Source organism: Coregonus clupeaformis, chromosome 13, assembly GCF_020615455.1.
Source record: "Coregonus clupeaformis isolate EN_2021a chromosome 13, ASM2061545v1, whole genome shotgun sequence".
NCBI lineage: Eukaryota > Metazoa > Chordata > Actinopteri > Salmoniformes > Salmonidae > Coregonus > Coregonus clupeaformis.
Genome location: NC_059204.1, coordinates 19,353,760 through 19,380,815, shown reverse-complemented (window position 1 = coordinate 19,380,815; position 27,056 = coordinate 19,353,760). Strand labels below are relative to the sequence as shown.

At 45.0% G+C, this 27,056-nt stretch overlaps 1 protein-coding gene across 2 annotated transcripts in view; it reads right to left on the bottom strand.

The window, feature by feature from the left end:
- Positions 1–1,307: 1,307 nt before the first annotated feature.
- LOC121579412 (protein KIBRA) overlaps positions 1,308–27,056 on the bottom strand; it is a 36,565-nt gene continuing 10,816 nt past the window's right edge. The window contains exons 7-22 of one of the 2 annotated variants that reach the window (XM_041893991.2): positions 22,087–22,236; positions 21,755–21,825; positions 21,138–21,380; positions 13,718–13,807; positions 11,259–11,869; positions 9,864–9,984; positions 9,046–9,216; positions 8,606–8,798; positions 8,136–8,276; positions 7,901–7,965; positions 7,370–7,535; positions 6,872–7,045; positions 6,428–6,520; positions 5,172–5,396; positions 4,720–4,838; positions 1,308–2,487 (exon numbers count right to left, since the gene is read on the bottom strand). In XM_041893991.2, coding sequence (XP_041749925.1) covers positions 2,421–2,487; positions 4,720–4,838; positions 5,172–5,396; positions 6,428–6,520; positions 6,872–7,045; positions 7,370–7,535; positions 7,901–7,965; positions 8,136–8,276; positions 8,606–8,798; positions 9,046–9,216; positions 9,864–9,984; positions 11,259–11,869; positions 13,718–13,807; positions 21,138–21,380; positions 21,755–21,825; positions 22,087–22,236 — 2,700 coding nt within the window. In that variant the 3' untranslated portion in view covers positions 1,308–2,420. Of the gene's footprint in view, positions 2,488–4,719; positions 4,839–5,171; positions 5,397–6,427; positions 6,521–6,871; positions 7,046–7,369; positions 7,554–7,900; positions 7,966–8,135; positions 8,277–8,605; positions 8,799–9,045; positions 9,217–9,863; positions 9,985–11,258; positions 11,870–13,717; positions 13,808–21,137; positions 21,381–21,754; positions 21,826–22,086; positions 22,237–27,056 lie in introns of both variants that reach the window. The other variant, XM_041893990.2, reaches the window with a different exon arrangement.

Genomic DNA, 27,056 nt, shown 5'->3' with positions numbered 1-27,056 from the left:
TGACCATCAAAAAAATCCAACCAAGGTCTTGTGCTATTACATAAATTGAGTTCCTAGGCATGTGATTTAATTCCACTCTGACTCTGACTGATTGGACAAATCGGTACAGCACCACAGTTATAACTAGCCTAATGTTGAATTGAGCTTTAAGTGGGGTGCTCTCTACATATGGTGCTAAAAAGTGCTCCATTGAGAGGGAAAGAAGCTAGCTATGTTTCTGATGAAAAGTAGGTTACATTTCTAGCTACTTCAGTATCAGTAGATTGTAATTCAGGCCTAATATAATTGGTATCACACGATCATGCTTGGTCAACACAAAAAAGTGTGTGTGAGAGTAGGATTTGTTGATAAGCAAAACTAATCACGAACATCTAAAATCTTCAAAACACTCCAGACATTTGCATCTGTGTTAAGCATGTGAACAGGGGCCCTTGTACATATCCCCTTATGATCACCCCTTCAAACCCACATCCAACACATCTCTATCATCTGAAATGCCATCCATTATTGAGTGTTTACAGGGAGAGAGAGTAGCAAGCCGACTGTTCTGATCTAGTCTACATCTCTCTCCCTGTACAGTTTCCAGTAGCCTAGTTAAAGCGCTCTGATTTCTCCCTCTACTGCCTGTTGATCCACTTACACATTTCACTTCTTCATCACATTTCATTAACACAGACACTATGAGTCGCCTGTGAAGATCACAGACGTGATCATTCACAGAGCCAGATATGTACTCGCAACAGTAAGCCTGCTCAACTATACCTCTGACACAGAGAGCAGCACTCAAACCCAGTGTTGCCAGGCAAGGCACCACGCAGAGATGAAGAGACATCATCAGGAGGACTTTGTCATGTCTGCTTACAGAGAGATATTGGGGAATATGGCTGGTTTAAACAGCTCCATGTGGTGCTAGACTAGAAGTGTAGCCTGGTCCCAGATCTGTTTGTGCGGTCTCGCCAATTCCTGTGGTCATTGATGTGACAATGCTCCATGCAGGATGGATACAGAGACAGACCTAATCTTATTAATCTCTCTATGTACTAAAGCTTTGCCAGTGTGCTACAGGGGTCCCTAGTACTGCCCAAGACTAGAAGGGAAGATCCTCTTTGGAAGGGAAGGGGCTCATTGACAAATATCCCAGTTAGTGTGATAAGGTTCACATATAGAAAGTCCAGTTGAGAGATGCAAAAAATAGAACAGAAGAACGATTGGGATACTGTTTGTATGGTTCTTCAAAATGTCCACTCACCACCTTCCGGAGACATTTGAAACCCCACCTCTTTAAGGAATACCTGGGATAGGATAAAGTAATCCTTCTACCCCCCCCCATCAGTCGCTCTGGATAAGAGCGTCTGCTAAATAATGTAAATGTAAATGTCCAGTTACAAGGAATTTAAGGGAGGGGGGTAAAAGGGATGAGAGTGGGAAAAATGATCAGACTTTAAGCTAAGATATACTTGGGAGTTCGCAGTTTTTGGATCACTTCACTACCGTTTTAAATCATGCAGTCAATGGGGAGTTTATCGCCAGCAATTATCTTCATTAAAATACAAGAGTTATCTTCTCCACTTCTTTTGTCTTTCACAATCATGTGCTTCGTTAAGCGGTGATTCAACAATCACTCCAGCCTGAAGTGGAGTACTCCTCCCACTTCTTCAACGCCTCCATCCTCTTTTTTAGATTCCTATTTTAAAAGTGCACAAACTATCCGATAAACTACCTGAGTATACGTGAGAGTTAGTGCAGTTCCTACACAATGCTGAGAGATAGTTACTACAAGAGCCATGTACAGTAAAGTACAGTATAGATGGTCTGACTGGTACTACAGACACTGATGCCATATACAGTAGTGTGTTCAGAAATAGGAAAAGACAATGCCACTAGGGACAGACAGACAGTTTCAGTATACTGTACAACCAACCACACATTCGGTCATAGTACACCATCATACAATCAGAATATTGATTTTGTAGATTTGTTGCACTATAAATAATGTTCAAGTAAAGTACCTCTGGGGGTCTATTTTCACATCTTAGATTACAGCGAGTAAGTGGTCCTGGCTAATGAACAGAACAGCATTTCTCTTCACAATCTTTTCAAATTTCACACAGAAAGGGCTGGTGTGTATTGGAATGACGATTTTACCATAAAACATCTAAAGGTCGCTTCCAACAACCACTTATTGGTAACAGTAACAATAATGCTAGAGAGAGAGTGGAGGACGAAAATAAAACAATGCTCTAGTTGCTAATAAAAAAACTATACAGATTAGCAACTTTGAGATCTAAAAAGATGTGATGGTATTTTTTCCTATACATGATTATTTTATTATTCTCCATTCTTCATAATACCACCAGAAGTCTGCGTCAGAGTCATCTCCTTGGAAACAGCAGTTAAGACTGTGGAATACTTTAAATGCGCTACACATCGTCGACAGGCAGATCAGGGATGTTGGTCTTTGCTCGAGTGAAGAAGGCCATCTTCTCTCTTAAATCAGAAGAGAAAAGTCTTATCTTAACGAGACAAAAAACACAACTAACCTCCCTTTTTGTACAGTGAACAGAGCAAATCTTTATTTTTCAATGCTAGGCTGTGTGTTCACTGAGGCGAACGTCTTTCAGTTGCTTCAGAGCCAGCGTCAATTACTCAATCCCAGTCGACTTAGAAGGACTAGCATTGATCATGAAATTTAAATGGAGAAACGTCCAATCCATATCATAGCCATGCAGCCTCCTGTAGCTCAGTTGCAACGCCAGGATTGTGGGTTCGATTCACACGTGGGGCCAGTATGAAAAATGTATGCACTCGCTAACTGTAAGTCGCTCTAGATAAGAGCGTCTGCTACAGTGGGGGAAAAAAGTATTTAGTCAGCCACCAATTGTGCAAGTTCTCCCACTTAAAAAGATGAGAAAGGCCTGTAATTTTCATCATAGGTACACGTCAACTATGACAGACAAAATGAGGAAAAAAAATCCAGAAAATCACATTGTAGGATTTTTTATGAATTTATTTGCAAATTATGGTGGAAAATAAGTATTTGGTCACCTACAAACAAGCAAGATTTCTGGCTCTCACAGACCTGTAACTTGTTCTTTAAGAGGCTCCTCTGTCCTCCATTCGTTACCTGTATTAATGGCACCTGTTTGAACTTGTTATCAGTATAAAAGACCTGTCCACAACCTCAAACAGTCACACTCCAAACTCCACTATGGCCAAGACCAAGGAGCTGTCAAAGGACACAAGAAACAAAATTGTAGACCTGCACCAGGCTGGGAAGACTGAATCTGCAATAGGTAAGCAGCTTGGTTTGAAGAAATCAACTGTGGGAGCAATTATTAGGAAATGGAAGACATACAAGACCACTGATAATCTCCCTCGATCTGGGGCTCCACGCAAGATCTCACCCCGTGGGGTCAAAATGATCACAAGAACGGTGAGCAAAAATCCCAGAACCACAGGGGGGACCTAGTGAATGACCTGCAGAGAGCTGGGACCAAAGTAACAAAGCCTACCATCAGTAACACACTACGCTGCCAGGGACTCAAATCCTGCAGTGCCAGACGTGTCCCCCTGCTTAAGCCAGTACATGTCCAGGCCCGTCTGAAGTTTGCTAGAGTGCATTTGGATGATCCAGAAGAGGATTGGGAGAATGTCAGATGAAACCAAAATATAACTTTTTGGTAAAAACTCAACTCGTCGTGTTTGGAGGACAAAGAATGCTGAGTTACATCCAAAGAACACCATACCTACTGTGAAGCATGGGGGTGGAAACATCATGCTTTGGGGCTGTTTTTCTGCAAAGGGACAAGGACGACTGATCCGTGTAAAGGAAATAATGAATGGGGTCATGTATTGTGAGATTTTGAGTGAAAACCTCCTTCCATCAGCAAGGGCATTGAAGATGAAACGTGGCTGGGTCTTTCAGCATGACAATGATCCCAAACACACCGCCCGGGCAACGAAGGAGTGGCTTCGTAAGAAGCATTTCAAGGTACTGGAGTGGCCTAGCCAGTCTCCAGATCTCAACCCCATAGAAAATCTTTGGAGGGAGTTGAAAGTCCGTGTTGCCCAGCGACAGCCCCAAAACATCACTGCTCTAGAGGAGATCTGCATGGAGGAATGGGCCAAAATACCAGCAACAGTGTGTGAAAACCTTGTGAAGACTTACAGAAAACTTTTGACCTTGCCAACAAAGGGTATATAACAAAGTATTGAGAAACTTTTGTTATTGACCAAATACTTATTTTCCACCATAATTTGCAAATAAATTCATAAAAAATCCTACAATGTGATTTTCTGGAGAAAAAAAATCTCATTTTGTCTGTCATAGTTGACGTGTACCTATGATGAAAATTACAGGCCTCTCTCATCTTTTTAAGTGGGAGAACTTGCACAATTGGTGGCTGACTAAATACTTTTTTCCCCCACTGTAAATGACTAAAATGTAAAAAATTGCCATTTTCCCAATTTAAAATTCCATATAATCTTACATTCCTAGACTAACTGGTATACAAATGGAATGGACGACAAATTGTAGTCCATCCAACTGAACCTAATGCTTTGAGACCTGTGAGAGAAGCTAAATACAATATAAACATTGTCATTCATCTAATACATGGGGAAAGAGAAAAGGCTTAATGGACCAACTCCTCTTACAAGAGGTCTGTTACACTATACTGTTGCTGTACCATGTAATGTAATGTATTCTACAGTACTGACCTGAAGGACTGGACCTCGGGCACCTCTTTCCTGCTCTGGCCTCGGATCTTGTGGACGTCCTTGGCCGCAGCACGCATCATCTTCTCCACCCTCTGCTCCTGCAGCTGCTCCTCACGGGTCTGCAGACAACACCACCACACAGATGCTTAGAGAGAAGTTGGATAATAGGCCTTAACAACTCCTCCTGGCCAGTCACCAGCTAGAACAGCATCTAACCCCTCACTTCATATTTCACAGGTGTGTATTGGACCAATGATTTACATACATACAGCCTCCCATCTGTCTCATAAAGTCTGCATCTGAATGCATTTCACGGTAAAGTCTACACCCGTTGTATTCGGCGCATGTGACAAATATAATTTGATTTTGATTGAAATGGAAGCCTATTCCCTATATAGAGCACTTATTAGTGATGGAGTGTTGGGGGGGATCAGTGTATCTCCCTCTCCCACCTGTTTCTCGGCCTGTCTGAGCAGCAGACGGAAGCGCTCGTCGTCCTGCACCCAGGTGGGGAGGTCTCTGGTGCCCTGCTGCCGGGCCCTCTCCAGCTGCTCCTTGAGCTCCCTGAGGACCCGCAGCTCCTGGGCCAGTCGCGTGTGGCAAGTCCTGGACACCTGCAGGTCCAGCTCCAGGTCCAAACTGGTCCGCAACAGCCCGTCCAGGCCCCGCACCGGCGGCTGGGGGGAGGAGAGGAGGAAGAGGGAAATGGTGGGTTAGTAATTTATACATTAGACACGCTCTCTCACACACACACACATAAGGAGGTACAGGGAGACAAAGCAGCCCTTTCCCAGTGGCCTCTCCTCTCCTCCACTCTCCTCCTCTTTCCCAGCAGGTAGACAGACAGATCTGTCCTGGACAGAGTTCACTCCTGGTCCCAGCATTAATAGAGGCCAGAGAATGTCAAGCTGCATTAAAAATTCAACCAGCCATTAAATATTAAGACTCACTTTTACTGAAGGCTGGGTCTCGCTAGGTCTGGGAAAGCAAACATGTAAATGTCTCCCTTTGAGAATAACTAATGTGGCCACAGCCTGAGACTTGACTGCACTATTAGACTGTCAGTTTGAACAGAGTAAAGGAATAGAGAGAGAGAGACTGAACGGGAAGAAAATGTACTTGTTATACTGAGAACCTTGGCTAACAGACAGAAATGGAAAGTTAAATTGGTATTTATAGCGTAGAAATAAAGAATGACAGATAGTATCTCTATGGTGGGATAGATACAGTGAGTGGTTTATCATAGAAATATAAAACGATAGATAGGATCTCTGTGTAAAATGATGAATACAAAGTGGGTATTTATTCAGTATAAAAATAAAGAATGATAGATAGGATCTACAGCAGGGGTAGGCAACTAGATTCAGCCGCGGGCCGTTTTTTGTCGGAGCGGATGGTCGGAACATAATTATAATAATTTGTACACTGCAAATTGACCACAACTAAGCCCAAAAAGAGATTGTATTTGAAAATAACAATCATTTCATTACTTGAGACCAGATTTCCTGTTTAGCTTCATTCCTAGTGATTGTACAGGATATTTTGACCAAAAACTAAAAATCCCCCAAACTAAAATCCTGACCAAAAACTCAACTTTGCCCCCCCCAAAAAAAAACACTTGCAAACCAGTTTTGGCCCACGGGCCGCCTGTTGCCGACCCCAGATCTATGTACTATGGTGGGATGGATACTAAGTGAGTAGTGTCTACCTTCTTCATGCGCATGCTGCGTCTCTCTGATGCGTTCCTGACGAACTGAGACTTCTTCGACAGAGTGGAGCTGTCGCTGTCACTGCGGTTGATCTGATCATCACATAGTAGAAAGGCAAAAACAAACCATTCAAAATAAAAAAGTTAGAACAAGAAGGACATGAATGACAGCTTTCGTTGGGTTAGGGATGCTTTCCAAAGCTAAGCACAACTGAAAACAGTAGTCAAAGTGAACTAGCACAACAGAAAACAGTAGTCAAAGTGAACTGCATTTTAAATTTCTGTCATTTAGCAGATGGAATTAAATAACAAGTTTGTCTGAATGTGTTTGAGAGTAGATATGTACTAATATAAATGTATATCTAGCATAGATATGCACTACTATATACTAGATATGTACTAAATATATCCATGTATTGTATGCACTAGAGTGCCTGCCCTCACCCGGCAGATGTACTGGCTCTGGGGCCCAGGGGAAAAGGTCTTGGAGCGGATGATGGCGTTGCCCCGGATGAAGGGATTCTGCTGGGGCACATCGTGGGGCCGACGCTCCTTGGGCCGGACCACCCAGGAGGAGGCATGGTGGTGGTGGTGGCCGGTACTGGTCTCCTTGTTCACCTGGGGACGGAGCAGGAGAGCAGTTTAGAATGAAGTCTGTTTTACATAGTCAAGCTGGGCTTACAAATGTACTGTTATGTTCAATTACTGTTACAACTCTAATCATGTCATTCATAGTTACGTCATACAGCACATTTGTTAGTCTGTATATCAATTTGGGTTTGTAGAACTGTTGCGTTTGAATCAAATTAATATACATGTTTTCACTCAAATACTTCCCATTAACGTCATCTGGAAATAGGTCAAATAATTAAATAATATCAAATAAAATAGTATTCATTTATTCATATAGTATTTATAACAGTTGATGGAGTCTCCACTTACCCTCTCCGCCATGGTTCCTGTTTGAGTCGGTTTGGTTGTCACCTCCTCTCCCTCCCATTGGCTACTGTCAGGATATAGCCCCTCCTCTTCCTCTAGAGGCCCCGCACCCTCTGTGTTGTTGTCTTCCTCGTCTTCAAACCCTTCTCCTTCCAGCTCTTCACTGTGCCTGTAGAGGGTTGAAACACTGTCAGACCGACAGAGGGAGGGAGGGAGGTAAGGAGAGAGAGGGAGCAACCTGTCAGTTATTCACCTTCCCCATTCTACCTGCAAGGGGCTGTGGGGAAGGAGGGGTGGTTAGTGTGCCACTGGGCTTTCAAAATTTCCACTAAACGTCTGAGCTTATTCCCATGGGAAAGACAGATGGGAGAGGGGGAAGGGTGGGAACAGTTATTCAACTGTGAGACACAAGATCTCCCTCATTGACTGTGACGAGTATGGAAGAATGTCCTCTGTAGAGGTTAAAATTGGGAGGAGGAGAAGACAGGAGAATAACAGGATAAAGGTGCTGGTGTTAGTGAAGGGAGAGCTCACCATTCATCCTCCTCTGATGCACCCTCCAGACTGCCTGCTACTCTCTCTGTGGTGGGGACAGAGCTCTAGAACACACAGCAAACACACACACATTGTAACTCATCTGTTACATCCATTCATTAGATACAGTATGTTTAGATATTCATAACACTTCTATTCAGATTCACAATAACTGATCAATTTCCTTTTGAAATGCAGGCCATTGTTATACATGATGAATGAATGTCTATGTTACCCTTTCAGACTGTGTAGTCGTCCCGGTCTTTTTGTCCTTGCTATTGATCTGTGGCATGAAGGAGTAGCTGAGGAGGTTGTAGCACTTGACACATCTCTCCCCAGAGGTGTTGACATCAGCCAGGCTTATCTGAGCACCAGCCTGCCCAGAGGACAGCAGGAAGCCATATAAGAGTTAAAAGGCAGTCTACTGAAGGATGTTATACACGGTTGTAACAGACTACATGCATGAGACAGTACAGAGTGTTAGGAAGGACAAAAAGCTCTTATCCACTAACAGCAATAAACCACTGTCATATGCTTCAATGACAACACAAGGGAACGATAAAAGGTATACATAGGAATTTCAATGTACACTTAGCAAATACACCACCGTAGAAGTGTTTGCACTCTATCTGGGTGTGGACTGTTTGTTATGTTGACGCTGAATTGAGAGACGAGTGACAGACCAGCAATGGTCGTTACACTTACAAGACACTCCTCGCGGCCAGACGGCCTGGTGTGGCAGATGTCCACCCTCAGGGTCTTCTGCCGCAGGGCATTGTGGGCCATCTGGACACCGAAGACTTCGCTGACCTCCACGGTGTCCTGTGGGAGAGAGCCGCGCGTCCGGAAGAGGCAGCAGGTGGGCTCTGAGCACGGGAGCACCACCACACGGATGTATCTATGGAGGAGACACACAGACAGTTAAACACCTAAAGACAATGTACACACAGATGAGTGTACAGTTAAGGACAGAGGAAACATACAGTACTTTCAATACAAACAAACAAACAATTGATTATGAGAAGCGGGAACAAAGACATCCACACACAGCATATGCACAGTCATCGGAGAGGTGTTTCACATAACCAAGTAATGGCAGTCATTCACTCCTAAAGCAAAGAGAAAAGGTAACTTTGCTTACATACATTTTGTGGTCTGGTGGCAGGGCGAGGGCGCTGCAGTTGGAGAGCTGCATGACGAACACAGTGAAGCGCTCGTCTTTCACCTCGTACTTCAGGCCCAGCCTGACCTGGGCACAGCCTAGTGGTCCTCCCCTCTCCTCACAGCCCAGCAGCAGCTCTGCAGGGAGGACTGACCTGGGAACAGTGACACATACAGGGTTAGGGTTAGATCCACAAAGCTGCTATCAAATACAGTACCTGGAAGCAAGACCTGGTTTGTGCTTTAGCCATCAACCTTATATTTGAAGTCATGTCATTCATATTATAGTGGTGATATCAGTCTATACAGATCTGGCTACCAGACTTCAAAACACCACAGTAAGTTATGAGAGGGACTGGCAACATATGGCAAAAAGACCCTCAGGTTGTAGGGTCAAACGGTTCAAACAAAACACTGCAGACAGCTTGTCACTTTCTAATAGTAATCGAAAAATAGATAAATTAATAGATAAACCATCAGATCATACCTCTACAATTTGAGGTCTAGCTTTATGAATAACTTAATTTACATACACATCTAGTAGTTACTGGGTGCCCTGACCTAATCTCAAGCAAATTACAACATGGTGTGTTTGACCTTAATTACTGGATCTACTGTACGCCCTCCTAACATTAGTTCAATATTAAGTGGATCAGATAGTTCTTCATTAAACACCCCTATCTTTCAATACTATCCATGAAGGTTCAGGCTACTGAACATGGTCTTAAGCCTTGCTCCAGAGTAAAGCAATTAGGTAAACACCTCTCCTCCAGGTGACCCAATGGCTTTCTACAGTACCCACCTCCTCTCTGAGGGCTCGTACACCCCGCTGTCACCCGCCACCGACTCATCAGACACTGCTGACGTCACGCCCATCTTCCTAGGCCCCGCCCCTGCCGTACCTCTGACCTGCACTATGGCATCTAAGGGAAGAGGGGGTTGGGAAGAGGAGAGGAAAACAGGGGGAGGAGAAGAGGAGTGTAGACGAACAACACCTTGTCACAACCTTTCCCCCATGGCGGCCATGGGAACCGGTGCTGAGTTGCATAGCTGGAGTACACCATACAGGTAACAGTGGGCTGTAACTCAACCCCTTCTCTCTCCCTCCTCCCCCCGGTGTGCCCCCACTGGCAATCAGGTTTCAGGTGCAATCTTGAATTCCTCACGAGGTGCATGCACACACGCACGTAAACACACCTACTACAGAGGTGGAAGCCTGACCTTCCAGTCCAATAAAGGTAGAGTGTTGAATGGAGGTGTGTGTTACATCAGCAGGGTACACTAATACAGCCCTGTCTCTCTCTCTCTCTCTGGGTCACACTGTGCAGGCTTGCCATTATGCAAGTCTACTACTACTACGACTGCGACTGCTACTACTACTACTACTACTGGAAACCTATAACCTACTCCCTGACGTAAACTCTAACACCCATATACACTGAGTGTACAAAACATTAAGGACGCCCTCCTAATATTGAGTTGCACCTGCTTTTGCCCTCAGAACAACCTCAATTCGTCGGAGCATGGACTCTGCAAAGTGTCGAAAGTGTTCCACAGGGATGCTGGCCCATGTTGACTCCAATGCTTCCCACAGTTGTGTCAAGTTGGCTGGATGACCTTTGGGTGGTGGACCATTCTTGATGCACACAGGAAACTGTTGAGCGTGAAAAACCCAGCAGCGTTGCAGTTCTTGACACACTCAAACTGGTGCGCCTGGCACCTACTACCATACCCCATTCAAAGGCACTTAAATATTTTGTCTTGCCCATTCACACTGAATGGCACACATACACAATCCATGTCTCAACTGTCTCAATTGTCTCAAGGCTTAAAAATCCTTATTCAACCTGTCTCCTCCTCTTCTACACTGATTGAAGTAGATTTAACAGGTGACATCAATAAATGATCATAGCTTTCCCCTGGATTCACCTGGTCTATGTCTTGGAAAGAGCAGGTGTTCCTAATGTTCATATCTTTCTTAGTGTGTTGCTGATATTGCTATGATTTGTAATGTGTTTTGTGTAGATCGTATAACTTAAACATATTAATTATTTATGGTTCACAATGGACATGAGGACCATATACTCCACTATACACCAACACTACACAAGTCTACAGTAGCAGTCAATACATTGACTCTCGTGACATTAAAAGAGAGCTTTAATAATGTCAGATAATAGACAGAAAGTGACTGTACCTTTAAACATCTCTCCAGCTATGATAGTGGCATCCTGCTCCACCCCTCCACGGTGCTGCTGCTCCTCCCTGTCTAGCCCCAGCCCTAGCTCTGTCAGCCTGCTATGCAGCTCCATGTCCAGCCCCCCACCAGGGCCCCCCGGCCCCATAAACCTCTCACCAGAGAGGAATATGGAGTCTGTGACCAGTGGCGAGCAGGGCGGTGAGAGCGACGACAGCGAAGACCTCGGTGACAGTGAACTCATCGACCTCGGTGTCTCTGATAGTCTCAGCGCCTGTAGCCTGGTTCTGGCCTCTGCTCCCCCACCGACAATACCCCCCTTATCGCCCGCTCTCTCTCCGGACACTTTTCCGGGGACCACCTCATGTTCGTGGATGGTGGTGATGGAGCTGGAGGGCCGGTAGCTGACCCCCGGGCCACCCTCCTGCAGTAGGGAGTCCAGTTTGTTCTGGAAGTCAGGGTCTCCCAGCTCAGGCTGCTCCAGGTAGATATCTGTGAAGCTCAGGGAGGAGGTGGAGCCCAGGGAGGACGTGGTGGCTAAAGAACCACGGCTGGAGGTCAGAGAGCCATGGCTGCTGCCTGATGAACACGACAGTGTGCTGGCCGAAAGACTGCAGGGAGAGAGATGGGGAGGAGGGAGGAGAGAGAGGCAGAGAAGAGAGTATTGGAGGGGGAGGAGGACGGAAAGAAAATTAGACAGAAAGAAGGCATAAAGAGAGGAGATGGAGAGGAGAGAGCGAGAGAATCAGAGAGGATTGGATGGGGAGAAGGAGAGAAGAGAGAGAGAGAGAGAGAGAGAGAGAGAGAGAGAGAGAGAGAGAGAGAGAGAGAGAGAGAGAGAGAAAAAAAAAATTGGGGGCAGCAAAAAGGAGTGAGAGAAAAGCGGAGTGGACGGTGGATAAAGGGAGCGCGGGACCAAGAGGGAGAGAGAGGACCACAGCGTTAGAAGAGCTAGGAACATACTCCAGGCAGACCTATGCCTTCCATAGCCATCTGTGTGGGCACTGGAAAACCTATTCTCCTCATTTTCATCTCCTCTCCTCTGTTCCCATCTTTTAGCCCTCAGTAACTTCAAATGCAGTGTCTGCTCGACAGAAAACATAGTAATTAAAGCTTGGCAAGCTCATTAGGAAAGACACAGGGGAGTTTCTCTCTGCATCACAGCCCTTTGATTTATATCAGCTAGAAACAGAGGATGAATTAGGCATGCTAAGATAACAAAAACAGAGAGAGAGAGCGAAAGAGAAGAAAAAGAGACTAACACTATTGTTGAAGTTACTTATTTGATTAAAAGAGAGTCTTTTGAAAAAAGGCTTTAATACATATATGGTTCTCTAACAGAGACTTCGCATCATCTTATAAAACACAGCTTCAGTTTAACAGAGTCCATTTCTGAAACACACACTCATGTTTCAGAACTGAAATTCAAGACACATCTTGAGCTTTTAGAGAAAAGGTTAAATACTCAAAGTCCTATCCCTCCCTCATATTATTTTAAGACCAACACTCCCTCATAGAACTGAATGAACCATATGAGCCACTCAGTAGATAAAATACTGTAGTCTACATTTTACTTTTTAGTCATTTAGCAGACGCTCTTATCCAGAGCGACTTACAGTTAGTGAGTGCATACATTATTTTTTTTATTTTTTTCATACTGGCCCCCCGTGGGAATCGAACCGACAACCCAAGCCATGCTCTACCAACTGAGCTACATCCCTGTCGGCCATTCCCTCCTCTAACCTGGACGACGCTGGGCCAATTGTGCGCCGCCCCATGGGTCTCCCGGTCGCGGCCGGCTACGACAGAGCCTGGATTCGAACAGCTAGCACTGCGCCACTCGAGAGGTCTAGAATCTTGTGTGAATTTATGGAGCTCTATAAATGAAAGATACACTCCTTTAAGATGAGGTAAATGTAGACCTTGGATTGAAGTTTCACTCTTCCCCCTCAAAAGGTTGTAAGTAGGCTCAAGGCACCAGGCTAGGCAGGGTTGTGAGGTATATCTAAAATGCCTGATGTAACAGCTTGCAACAGGCCTCAGCAGACAAATGGGTTAGTTGGATGAAGGTGTTGAATGTACTAGGCCCATTTGAGATGTGAGAGGCAAGATAGGAGAGGACAAAGAGGCTTGTGCTAATAGCAGTGTTATTTATTAGTGAATAACTTTAGAGCTGAGAGAGTACAGTAGTGATGTACTGTTACACCTTGGTGACTGTAACCTCACCTCACCTGACCAAGACCTCCAAGGTTAAAACGTTGCCCGTGTCTCCATGTAGACAATAAAATGTATTCTTATTAATTTTTCTTTTGGAATGTGCACATTGAGTTGTGCAATAGGAGTTTACATTTTAAGTAGATACATTTAAGTGATTGTGCCTCCTGAACTGGCAGTGTGGTAGTGCTGTGTTACAGTTGGTTGACAGTTGCTGAATGTGTTGTTTAGGTGAGTGAATGTACCTCTTGAGCTGAGTGTGTAGTGATGATGCCAGGCGAACCATCTCCTCCAGCTCTCTCACCAGCTTGTTCCTCTTACAGTGCAACCTCAATCTGATAGAAAAGACAAAACATCAGAAATGTTAGCTAAAAGAAAAGTTGTAACTCGAATCACAACAATTTTGTTGTCACACAAGCATAAGAAACAGGCCCTATTCTACTTGAGTAATCAAAAAAAAAAACAATCAACTACATGACCATACAATTACATAATTACTATGTAACATCTTAATATAATGTTCTTACAAACTAGAGTAATTACAGCATTATAAACAGTTATAAGAGCAAAAGGCTATTTTCTTCCTCAATGAGCAGATACTTCTGACTTCTAATATTAAACCAGCTTGTTAAAAAACGCTATTTTGCATCCAACCTACAGTGCCTTGCAAAAGTATTCATCCCCCTTGGCGTTTTTCCTATTTTGTTGCATTACAACCTGTAATTTAAATGATTTTTATTTGGATTTCATGTAATGGACATACACAAAATTGTCCAAATTGGTGAAGTGAAATGAAAAAAATAACTTGTTTCAAAAAATTATACAAAATAAATAACGGAAAAGTGGTGCGTGCATTTGTATTCACCCCTTTTGCTATGAAGCCCCTAAATAAGATCTGGTGCAACCAATTACCTTTAGAAATCACATAATTAGTTAAATAAAGTCCACCTGTGTGCAATCTAAGTGTCACATGATCTCAGTATATATATACACCTGTTCTGAAAGGCCCCAGAGTCTGCAACACCACTAAGCAAGGGGCACCACCAAGCAAGCGGCACCATGAAGACCAAGGAGAAGTACAGAAATATCAGAAACTTTGAACATCCCACGGAGCACCATTAAATCCATCATTAATAAATGGAAAGAATATGGCACCACAACAAACCTGCCAAGAGAGGGCCGCCCACCAAAACTCACGGGCCAGGCAAGGAGGGCATTAATCAGAGAGGCAACAAAGAGACCAAAGATAACCCTGAAGGAGCTGCAAAGTCCATAGGACCACTTTAAGCCATATACTCCACAGAGCTGGGCTTTATGGAAGAGTGGCCAGAAAAAAAGCCATTGCTTAAAGAAAAAATAAGCAAACACATTTGGTGTTCGCCAAAAGGCATGTGTGAGACTCCCCAAACATATGGAAGAAGGTATCCTGGTCAGATGAGACTAAAATTTTGCTTTTTGGCCATCAAGGAAAACGCTATGTCTGGCGCAAACCCAACACCTCTCATCACCCCGAGCACACCATCCCATACCATGAAGGAATGATGGATGGCGCTAAATACAGGGAAATTCTTGAGGGAAACCTATTTCAGTCTTCCAGAGATTTGAGACTGGGACGGAGGTTCACCTTCCAGCAGGACAATGACCCTAAGCATACTGCTATAGCAACACTCGGGTGGTTTAAGGGGAAACATTTAAATGTCTTGGAATGGCCTAGTCAAAGCCCAGACCTCAATCCAATTGAGAATCTGTGGTATGACTTAAAGATTGCTGTACACCAGCGGAACCCATTCAACTTGAAGGAGCTGGAGCAGTTTTGCCTTGAAGAATGCCTAGAGACATACCCCAAGAGACTTGCAGCTGTAATTGCTGCAAAAGGTGGCTCTACAAAGTATTGACTTTGGGGGGGTGAATAGTTATGCACGCTAAAGTTCTGTTCTTATTTCTTGTTTCTTTCACCCAAAAAATTATTTTGCATCTTCAAAGTGGTAGGCATGTTGTGTAAATCAAATGATACAAACCCCCCAAAAATCTATTTTAATTCCAGGTTGTAAGGCAACAAAATAGGGAAAAATGCCAAGGGGGGTGAATACATTCACAAGCCCTGTTTGTGATGCTCGGGTTACATATATATAAAAGAGAGAGAGAGAGAGAGAGAGAGAGAGAGAGAGAGAGAGAGAGAATAAAATGAGAGAGAAGGAAAGAGGATGAGAAAGTAAGAGATATATAGAAGAGAAAGAGAGAGAGAGAAAGAGGCAGAGAAAAGGGGCCTAATTGGTGTAGTCTACATGTGAGTGAGCAGGTGAGCAGGTGAGGAGCTTGGAGTCGGGTAAGTTTGGCTTTATACATAGCTTGGGCTTTGTCGAGTAAGGCTTAAACTATGTATTTAGATTGTAGTTAGGTATTGTAGGTAGGTATCGTGGGTTGTTGTAGGTAGTTATTGTATGTAATTATTGTAGGTTAGTGTTGTATTCGGGCGGTGCCGGGTGTAGCACGGTTAGCTAGCTAACTCACCACCTGGACTAGCTGGCGAGTAGCTATTAGCAACGGTATAGTTGTTTCACGCCTGAGAGTGCCTGTAATTACGCCAGCTGGCTGCCTACAATAATTACATACAATAATTGCCTACCATTCAGCTGTTTTATAACCTCATTGTCTGAACCGTTAACGTTAGGCAGCAAGTGGCTACTGTGCTCGAAAATTAGCAAGCTTGTTGCAACCTGGATAGCTACTTGTAAACAATAGCTGGAACGACCGAGCGAACAGACGCGAACTGGCTGAGTCAATTCAGTGGCTAGCTTTGCACTTGGCTAGCTAACAGTAGCTGCTAGGGGTAAGTCATAACCTACACTTGTGTTTTGTTTTTTACATATTGATAGCCCGAGTCGCTCAAGGAATTCGGGACATGGGTGACTAGTTAACGTTAGTTTGGCTCTCTCTGTGTGTTCGTGCTGTGAAAGGAGGGGTTCTTCTTTGTCTGAAAGCAATGGCTAGCTAGTTTGCTAACTATTCTAGCTAACTAACTGGCTGAATAAGTTGACGACGGACTCGCTCAAGCTGTTGGGACTAACCCACAACGTTAGACACGGACGATCTGCTTGTGTGTTGATACACTGGTGGTTGATGTGGCTGAGTATTGGCGCTAAACCCTGCTGTTGGAGACCGGCATGCTAGCTGGCTGTGGCGTCTTATGACGAGGTGCCCGGACGTTTTTCACGGAATAATACTGCACCTAGTTAGCTAGCTGAATAAACTAGGTTAGTCTATTCCTAGAAAACATTGAGCCGCTGTAGTTTACAACAATTATAGTTTCTGAGGTGGAAGTTGGGAGAGTTATATTTGGGAGTTGTGGTGAGGGAGGCCCCGCTCTCTCCTTTCCCAGATGTTTAGTTCATTTTATTCCGATCTCCTCTGCATTATTGTAGCCATCTGCTGCAGCCTGTCAACTATGCCTCTGCCTATCCCTGTTCTCTCCTTTCCGCACAGGCTACACAAACGCCTCGCACCGCGTGGCTGCTGCCTCTCTAGCCTGGTGGTCCCTGCACGCACGACCCACGTGGAGTTCCAGGTCTCAGGCAGCCTCTGGAACTGCCGTTCTGCTGCCAACAAGGCAGACTTCATCCCAGCCTATGCTACCCTCCAGTCCCTCGACTTCTTGGCGCTGACGGAAACATGGATTACCACTGAAAACACTGCTACTCCTGCTGCTCTCTCCTCGTCTGACCATGTGTTCTCGCATACCCCGAGAGCATCTGGTCAGCGGGGTGGTGGCACAGGAATCCTCATCTCTCCCAAGTGGACATTCTCAATTTTTCCCCTGACCCATCTGTCTGTCTCCTCATTTGAATTCCATGCTGTCACAGTCACTAGCCCATTTAAGCTTAATATCCTTGTCATCTATCGCCCTCCAGGTTCCCTTGGAGAGTTCATCAATGAGCTTGACGCCTTGATAAGTTCCTTTCCTGAGGATGGCTCACCCCTCACAGTTCTGGGGGATTTCAACCTCCCTACGTCTACATTTGACTCATTTCTCTCTGCCTCCTTCTTTCCACTCCTCTCCTCTTTTGACCTCACCCTCTCACCGTCCCCCCTACTCACAAGGCAGGCAATACGCTTGACCTCATCTTTACTAGATGCTGTTCTTCTACTAATCTCACTGCAACTCCCCTCCAAGTCTCCGACCACTACTTTGTATCCTTTTCTCTCTCCCTCTCCTCCAACACTACTCACTCTGCCCCTACACAGATGGTAATGTGCCGTCGCAACCTTCGCTCTCTCTCTCCCGCTACTCTCTCCTCTTCCATCCTATCATCTCTTCCCTCTGCTCAATCCTTCTCCCTCCAATCTCCTGATTCTGCCTCCTCAACTCTCCTCTCCTCCCTTTCTGCATCCTTTGACTCTCTATGTCCCCTATCCTCCCGGCCGGCTCGGTCCTCCCCTCCAGCTCCGTGGCTTGATGACTCATTGCGAGCTCATAGAACAGAGCTCCGGGCAGCTGAGCGGAAATGGAAGAAAACTAGACTCCCTGCAGACCTGGCATCTTTTCACTCCCTCCTCTCTACATTTTCTTCATCTGTTTCTGCTGCTAAGGCCACTTTCTACCACTCTAAATTCCAAGCATCCGCCTCTAACCCTAGGAAGCTCTTTGCCACATTCTCCTCCCTGCTGAATCCCGCCCCCTCCTCCCTCTCTGTGGATGACTTCGTCAACCATTTTGAAAAGAAGGTTGACGACATCCGATCCTCGTTTGTTAAGTCAAATGACACTGCTGGTCCTGCTCACACTGCCCTACCCTATGCTTTGACTTCTTTCTCCCCTCTCTCTCCAGATAAAATCTTGCGACTTGTGACGGCAGGCCGCCTAACAACCTGCCCGCTTGACCCTATCCCCTCCTCTCTTCTCCAGACCATCTCCGGTGACCTTCTCCCTTACCTCACCTCGCTGATCAACTCATCCTTGACCGCTGGCTATGTCCCTTCCGTCTTCAAGAGAGCGAGAGTTGCACCCCTTCTCAAAAAACCAACACTCGATCCCTCTGATGTCAACAACTACAGACCAGTATCCCTTCTTTATTTTCTCTCCAAAACTATTGAGCGTGCCGTCTTTAGCCAACTCTTGCTATCTCTCTCAGAATGACCTTCTTGATCCAAACCAGTCAGGTTTCAAGACTGGTCATTCAACTGAGACTGCTATTCTCTGTGTCACAGAGGCTCTCCGCACTGCTAAAGCTAACTCTCTCTCCTCTGCTCTTGTCCTTCTAGACCTGTCTGCTGCCTTTGATACTGTGAACCATCAGATCCTCCTCTCCACCCTCTCCGAGCTGGGCATCTCCGGCGCGGCTCACTCTTGGATTGCGTCCTACCTGACCGGTCGCTCCTACCAAGTGGCGTGGCGAGAAGCTGTCTCCGCACCACGTGCTCTCACCACTGGTGTCCCCCAGGGCTCAGTTCTAGGCCCTCTCCTATTCTCGCTATACACCAAGTCACTTGGCTCTGTCATATCCTCACATGGCCTCTCCTATCATTGCTACGCTGACGACACACAACTAATCTTCTCCTTTCCCCCTTCTGATAACCAGGTGGCGAATCGCATCTCTGCATGTCTGGCAGACATATCAGTATGGATGACGGATCACCACCTCAAGCTGAACCTCGGCAAGACGGAGCTGCTCTTCCTCCCGGGGAAGGACTGCCCGTTCCATGATCTCGCCATCACGGTTGACAACTCCGTTGTGTCCTCCTCCCAGAGTGCGAAGAGCCTTGGCGTGACCCTGGACAACACCCTGTCGTTCTCCGCTAACATCAAGGCGGTGACCCGATCCTGTAGGTTCATGCTCTACAACATTCGGAGAGTACAACCCTGCCTTACACAGGAAGCGGCACAGGTCCTAATCCAGGCACTTGTCATCTCCCGTCTGGATTACTGCAACTCGCTGTTGGCTGGGCTCCCTGCCTGTGCCATTAAACCTCTACAACTCATCCAGAATGCCGCAGCCCGTCTGGTGTTCAACCTTCCCAAGTTCTCTCACGTCACCCCGCTCCTCCGCACACTCCACTGGCTTCCAGTTGAAGCTCGCATCTGCTACAAGACCATGGTGCTTGCCTACGGAGCTGTGAGGGGAACGGCACCTCCGTACCTTCAGGCTCTGATCAGTCCCTACACCCAAACGAGGGCACTGCGTTCATCCACCTCTGGCCTGCTGGCTCCCCTATCTCTGCGGAAGCATAGTTCCCGCTCAGCCCAGTCAAAACTGTTTGCTGCTCTGTCACCCCAATGGTGGAACAAGCTCCCTCACGACGCCAGGACAGCGGAGTCACTCACCACCTTCCGGAGACATTTGAAACCCCACCTCTTTAAGGAATACCTGGGATAGGATAAAGTAATCCTTCTACCCCCCCCTTTACTCCAACCCACCCCCCCAAAAAAAAATTTTTTTTTCAAAAAATAAAAACATTTGTAAAGTGGTTATCCCACTGGCTATAAGGTGAATGCACCTATTTGTAAGTCGCTCTGGATAAGAGCGTCTGCTAAATGATGTAAATGTAATGTAAATGTAGTCCCCTTGGTTACCTGATTCAGAGTGCAGATGTCCAACCACTAAAGAGTAATTATGCATCTTAGAGAAGGCTAGTGACAGGTAAGTGGGAGGGGTTTCTACACTACACTACCTACACTACACTACCTACACTATCAACATCTATGGTCTGTGATCCAATCACAACCATGAACAACGAATGTCATGAAAAAAGGCTATGCGGATCAAAGCATCAAACACAACAAAAGGTGCAGAGGTAACCGTGTGTTGTGTGTCTTGGAGTAAATCTTACAGGGTTGATAGACATAACATTTTGTAAACATAGAGAGCAGTGCTTTTCAACCTGGTTGACAGTAGTGTTTATTGAACCCTGCTAAAGAGGTCAATATGTTTTCCATAGTTAGTGTTCAGTCTGATTTCTATTTGTTTAGCTATCTGTAGGCCCAGAGCCAAGGGGCCCCGTCTAACACCAGGCCCCCTTAAGGGAGTAGACGACCTGTATTTATGTAACAGTCATATCACTTACACCATGTATTTTCACGGCAGTTAAAGTACAGTACAGTATGTTGTTATCAGCAGGGACGTGGGCCTTGCTCTGCCTATCTATTCCCTGTCTGTTAATATACTGTAGCCTAGTTCCAGCGGGGTTCCAATGGCCCCCTCTGTCCTTCACACAACAGCCGCGCCGACCCGTTCCCTCGCTAGCATTAAAATGTGCTGTATAAAGAAATTAAAAATTGCACTCTTTTGGCGAGGTACTGACTAATGGAACAAAAACTCAAAAAAGTTGCAATAAAAGTTCACTGTTAAGAGAGAAGAGTGGGTGACTTTAATTTCATCTCCTGTATTATTGTATGTGACCATGACGCTTTCCTGGTGTACAGCTCTGTTCCCTCTCTCATTTATCCCTCTTTCCCTGGCCATGACCCTGACCTTACCCAGGGATGGAGTGATGGCCATCACTCAATATGTCTGTAAGCCCCATGCTGACCAATGTTTCCCCCACCTTTACTGCCCAAACCATTTAGCCTCACACTGTTCTAATTAAACAATTTGGTGTTTGCTGCCTACAATGTTGTTTCTAGCGACTTTGTGCCCCACCAAGCAGCTGTAAATCCCCTCCCCCTCCTCACCTCTCGGTCAGAGCCTTGCTCTGGTTGTCCCTGGCAGCCTGCAGGTCTCTCTCAAGCCTCTTCTTCTCTGTCTCTATCTTCTCCTGGTCATTGGGCGCTTTCTTGCAGGGCTTGATGTACTGCAGCTCCTTGAGTAGCTCCTCCTTCTCGTTGATGAGGATGAGGCGGTCTCGCTCTGGGTCCAGCAGCCCCGGCCACGCCTCACTGTCCAGCTTGGCTATCTGCACCTCGATAGTGGCAATCCTGGAGGTGGAGGGAGGAGAGCAGAGATCATATATTTAATATTCTATTATGTTTTATTTATATGTTCTCCTGCTCTAAGGCCCTGCAATAGACTAGAGTCCAGGGGGTGTACTTGTACATCAAGCTGCCTGATGCTACAAAAACAGGAAAAAGGCTCCTGCGAGCCGTTCCCGCTCGCACAAGCCAAGGCTTCGTGTAAGGCTACTTACTTATGTTCTATTTAATTGTGTGGAGGAGGGAAGGTTTAAAAGAGATATAACATATGATAAGCCTTATAAGTCATTATAAGGGCTCATGAATGCTTATAACGAGTTATAAAGTCACTAGACTGATGGGTTGTGTTGGGAATGAGTAATCTGGGTTATACAAATTACCTTCTATTTGCTTCTTCATACTTCAGGCTCAGTCGCACCTTCTCTGCCAAGTTGTTGGTGTTTGTCACAAACTATATCAAACAAAAGAATAACAAAAATCAAGGCGGTGTGACAAAGCTACATTCTGATCAATTAATGACGCAACCAGTTTCTGCATCGTTCCATGGCACGCTTCCAAAGGTTTCACCTGGGTCCTGTTCATTAGGGCACACCAAAGGAAAACATTTTGAAACTGAAAATTAAAACAAGCATTTCCTATTGGACAAGTCCAGGTATACCCTCACAATTTCAGTCTATTGTCTTCCGTGCCAACTGAACGGACCCCCGCTCACCTCAGCAGGTATGTTGGTCTGGGATCCGGCTTCGGAGTAGAGGCGAGGGATGAACAGCTCAGAGTTGGCCAGGGAGGGGCTGCTGCCCCACAGGTCAGACTGAGAACCCACTGAGTCCAGCTGGAAGCCATCCTTAAGCACTGCTAGTTTCTACAGGGAGAGACCGACCGACACACACAGGTTTGACAAATTAGAGATAGTGAAATCAAAATTGAATCACGGCTAGTATGTTTATATCCTTTGCTGTGTCTGTGTGTCTTACATTCACAAAGCTCCTGTCCTATGGTTTAAATCTATAACACACTCAGAGATAGATAGAGATACATGTAACTGCCTGAATAAAGGAAACACCAACATAATGTGTCTTAATAGGGCGTTGGGCCAACACGAGCCAGAACAGCTTCAATGCACCTTGGCATAGATTCTACAAGCGTCTGGAACTCTATTAGAGGGATGGGACACCATTCTTCCACAAGCAATTCCATAACTTGGTGTTTTGTTGATGGTGGTGGAAAATGCTGTCTCAGACACCGCTCCAGAATCTTCCATAAGTGTTCAATTGGGTTGAGGTATGGTGACTGACACGGCCATGGCATACATCATTTTCATGCTTATCAAACCATTCAGTGACCACTCGTGCCCTGGATTTTTATACATGACCCTGAGCATGATGGGATGTTAATTGCTTAATTACCTCAGGAACCACACCTGTTTGAAGCACCTGTTTTCAATATACTTTGTTTCCCTCATTTACTCAAGTGTTTCATTATTTTGGCAGATACCTGTAGACGAGTACATTGCATAAAGATGTGTTTTTGAAATGTGAACCCTTTTTGCAACATTTGCCAAAAACAGTAACCTACTTATATCTGTGCTGTGATAAAAATCAGTGCTGATCTTCAAGGTTGTTGATAAATATCATACATGGCTCAGCACTGAAACATGGAGTGGAATGAACCTTATCTTGACTATTGTAAACACTTCAAGTAAAAACAGCATAGAGAAGACTGCCAACCGAGGCTCCCCTTGGACACAATACTGAGTAGGGCAGGCTTCATATATGCACACAATGATACGATTATTGTGAATGGTCAGAATAATATAATATACTGAACTAAAATATAAACGCAACATGTAAAGTGTTGGTCTCATGTTTCATGAGCTGAACAAAAACCTTATTTCTCAAAAATGTTGTGCACAAATTTGTTTACATCCCTGTTAGTGAGCATTTCTCCTTTGCCAAGATAATCCATCCACCTGACAAGTGTGGCATATCAAGAAGCTGATTAAACAGCATGATCATTACACAGGTGAACCTTGTGCTGGGGACAATAAAAGGCCACTCTAAAATGTGCAGTTTTGTCACAAAACACAATGCCACAGATGTCTCAAGTTGAGGGAGCGTGCAATTGGCATGCTGACTGCAGGAATGTCCACCAGAGCCGTTGCCAGAGAATTGAATGTTAATTTCTCTACCATAAGCCGCATGCCTCACAACCGCAGACCACTTCGCCAGCCCAGGACCTCCACATCCGGCTTCTTCACCTGCAGGATCGTCTGAGACCAGCCACCCAGACAGCTGATGAAACTCAGCAGTATTTCGGTCTGTGGGGAAAAACTAATTCTGATTGGCAGGTCCTGGCTCCCCAGTGGGTGGGCCTATGCCCTCCCAGGCCCACCCATAGCTGCACCCCTGCCCAGTCATGTGAAATGTATTTCAATTGACTGATTTCCTTATATGAACTGTAACTCAGTAAAATCGTTGAAAATGTTGCATGTTGCATTTATATTTTTGTTCAGTATAGATCGATTTAAACGTTTAGATGCTTTGCAAGAAGAACGATTTCCCTAATAATGGACACATCTGAAATCAGTCTACCTGATGGGACTTTGAAAATAGCCATCAAAATAAACGTTCTAACACCGAGTCTTCGACCTCAGGAGGCTAAAGTATTTGGCGTCGCACCTAAAACCCTCAGAAACTTTTACAGATGCACAGTTGAGAGCATCCTGTCAGGCTGTATCACTGCCTGGTACGGCAACTGCACGGCCCGCAACCGCAAGGCTCTCCAGAGGGTGGTGCGGTCTGCACAACGCATTACCGGGGGCAAACTACCCGCCCTCCAGGACACCTACAACGCCCGATGTCACAGGAAGGACAAAAATATCATCAAGGACATCAACCACCCGAGCCACTGACTGTTCACCCCGCTATCATGCAGAAGGTGAGGTCAGTACAGGTGCATCAAAGCTGGGACCAACAGACTGAAAAAAAGCTTCAATCTCAAGGCCATCAGACTGTTAAACAGCCATCACTAGCACATTAGAGGCTGCTGCCTATAGGCATAGACTAGAAATCACTGGCCACTTTAAGAAATGGAACACTAGCCACTTTAATAATGTTTACATATCTTGCATTTCTCATCTCATATGTATATACTGTATGCTATACTATTCTACGGTACCTTAGTCACTTTAATAATGTTTACATATCTTGCAATACTCATCCCATATGTACAGTTGAAGTCGGAGGTTTACATACACTTAGGTTGGAGTCATTAAAACTTGTTTTTCAACCACTCCACAAATTTCTTGTTAACAAACTATAGTTTTGGCAAGTCGGTTAGGACATCTACTTTGTGCATGACACAAGTAATTTTTCCAACAATTGTTTACAAACAGATTATTTCACTTATAATTCACTGTATCACAATTCCAGTGGGTCAGAAGTTTACATACACTAAGTTGACTGTGCCTTTAAAAAGCTTGGAAAATTCCAGAAAATGATGTCATGGCTTTAGAAGCTTCTGATAGGCTAATTGATATTTGAGGTGTACCTGTGGATTTATTTCAAGGCCTACCTTCAAACTCAGTGCAAGAGCTTGACATCATGGGAAAATCAAAAGAAATCAGCCAAGACATCAGAAAAAAAATTGTAGACCTCCACAAGTCTGGTTCATCCTTGGGAGCAATTTCCAAACGCCTAAAGGTACCACGTTCATCTGTACAAACAATAGCACGCAAGTATAAACACCATGGGACCACGCAGCCGTCATACCGCTCAGGAAGGAGACGCGTTCTGTCTCCTAGAGATGAACGTACTTTGGTGTGAAAAGTGCAAATCAATCCCAGAACAACAGCAAAGGACCTTGTGAAGATGCTGAAGGAAACAGGTACAAAAGTATCTATTTCCACAGTAAAACGAGTCCTATATCAACATAACCTGAAAGGCCGCTCAGCAAGGAAGAAGCCACTGCTCCAAAACCACCATAAAAAAGCCAGACTACGGTTTGCAACTGCACATGGGGACAAAGATTGTACTTTCTGGAGAATTGTCCTCTGGTCTGATGAAACAAAAATAGAACTGTTTGGCCATAATGACCATCGTTATGTTTGGAGGAAAAGGGGGGTGGCTTGCAAGCCAAAGTCAAGGTATTGGAGTGGCCATCACAAAGCCCTGACCTCAATCCTATAGAAAATGTGTGGGCAGAACTGAAAAAGCGTGTGCGAGCAAGGAGGCCTACAAACCTGACTCAGTTACACCAGCTCTGTCAGGAGGAATGGCCCAAAATTCACCCAACTTATTGTGGGAAGCTTGTGGAAGGCTACCCAAAACGTTTTACCCAAGTTAAACAATTTAAAGGCAATGCTACCAAATACAAATTGAGTGTATGTAAACTTCTGACCCACTGGGAATGTGATGAAATAAATAAAATCTTAAATAAATAATTCTCTCTACTATTATTCTGACATTTCTCATTCTTAAAATAAAGTGGTGATCCTAACGGACCTAAGACAGGGAATTTTTACTAGGATTAAATGTCAGGAATTATGAAAAACTGAGTTTAAATGTATTTGGCTAAGGTGTATGTAAACTTCCTACTTCAACTGTATATACTGTATTTTATACTATTCTACTGTATCTTAGTCCATGCCGCTCTGACGTCGCTCGTCCATATATGTATATATTCTTAATAAATTCCTTACTTTGATTTGTGTGTATTGGGCATATGTTGTGAAATTGTTAGAAATTACTTGTTAAATATTACTGCACTGTCGGAGCTAGAAGCACAACCATTTCGGAACACCAGCAATAACATCTGCTAAACACGTGCATGTGACCAATAAAAATAGATTTGATTTAATGTTATTTTTGTGACGCATATTTGATTCTGAGTTTGGACATAATATACACTCCATCGCCAAAAATATGTGGACACCTGCTCGACAAACATCTCAATCCAAAATCATGGGCATTAATATGGAGTTGGTCCCCCATTTGCTGCATAACAGCCTCCACTCTTCTGGGAAGGTTTTCCACTAGATGTTGGAACATTGCTGCGGGGAATTGCTTCCATTCAGCCACAAAAGCATTAGTGAGGTCGGGCACTGATGTTATGCGATTAGGCCTGGCTCGCAGTCTGCGTTCCAATTCATCCCAAAGGTGTTTGATGGGGTTGGGGTCAGGGCTCTGTGCAGGCCAGTCAAGTTCTTCCACACCGATCTCGACAAACCATTTCTGTATGGATCTCGCTTTGTGCACGGGGGCATTGTCATGCTGAAACAGGAAAGGGCCTTTCCCAAACTTTTGCCACAAAGTTGGAAGCACAGAATCGTCTAGATTTCCCTTCACTGGAACTAAGGGGCCTAGACCGAACCATGACAAACAGCCCCAGACCATTATTCCTCCCCCACCAAACTTTACAGTTGGAACTAGGTATTCGGGCAGGTAGCGTTCTCCTGGCATCTGCCAAACCTAAATTCGTCCGTCGGACTGCCAGATGGTGAAGAGTGATTAAATCACTCCAGATTGCTCCAGAGTCCAATGGCGGCAAGCTTTACACCACTCCAGCCGACGCTTGGCATTGCACATGGTGATCTCAGGCTTGTGTGCGGCTGCTCGGCCATTGAAACCCATTTCATGAAGCTCCCGACGAACAGCTCTTGTGCTGACGTTGCTTCCAGGGGCA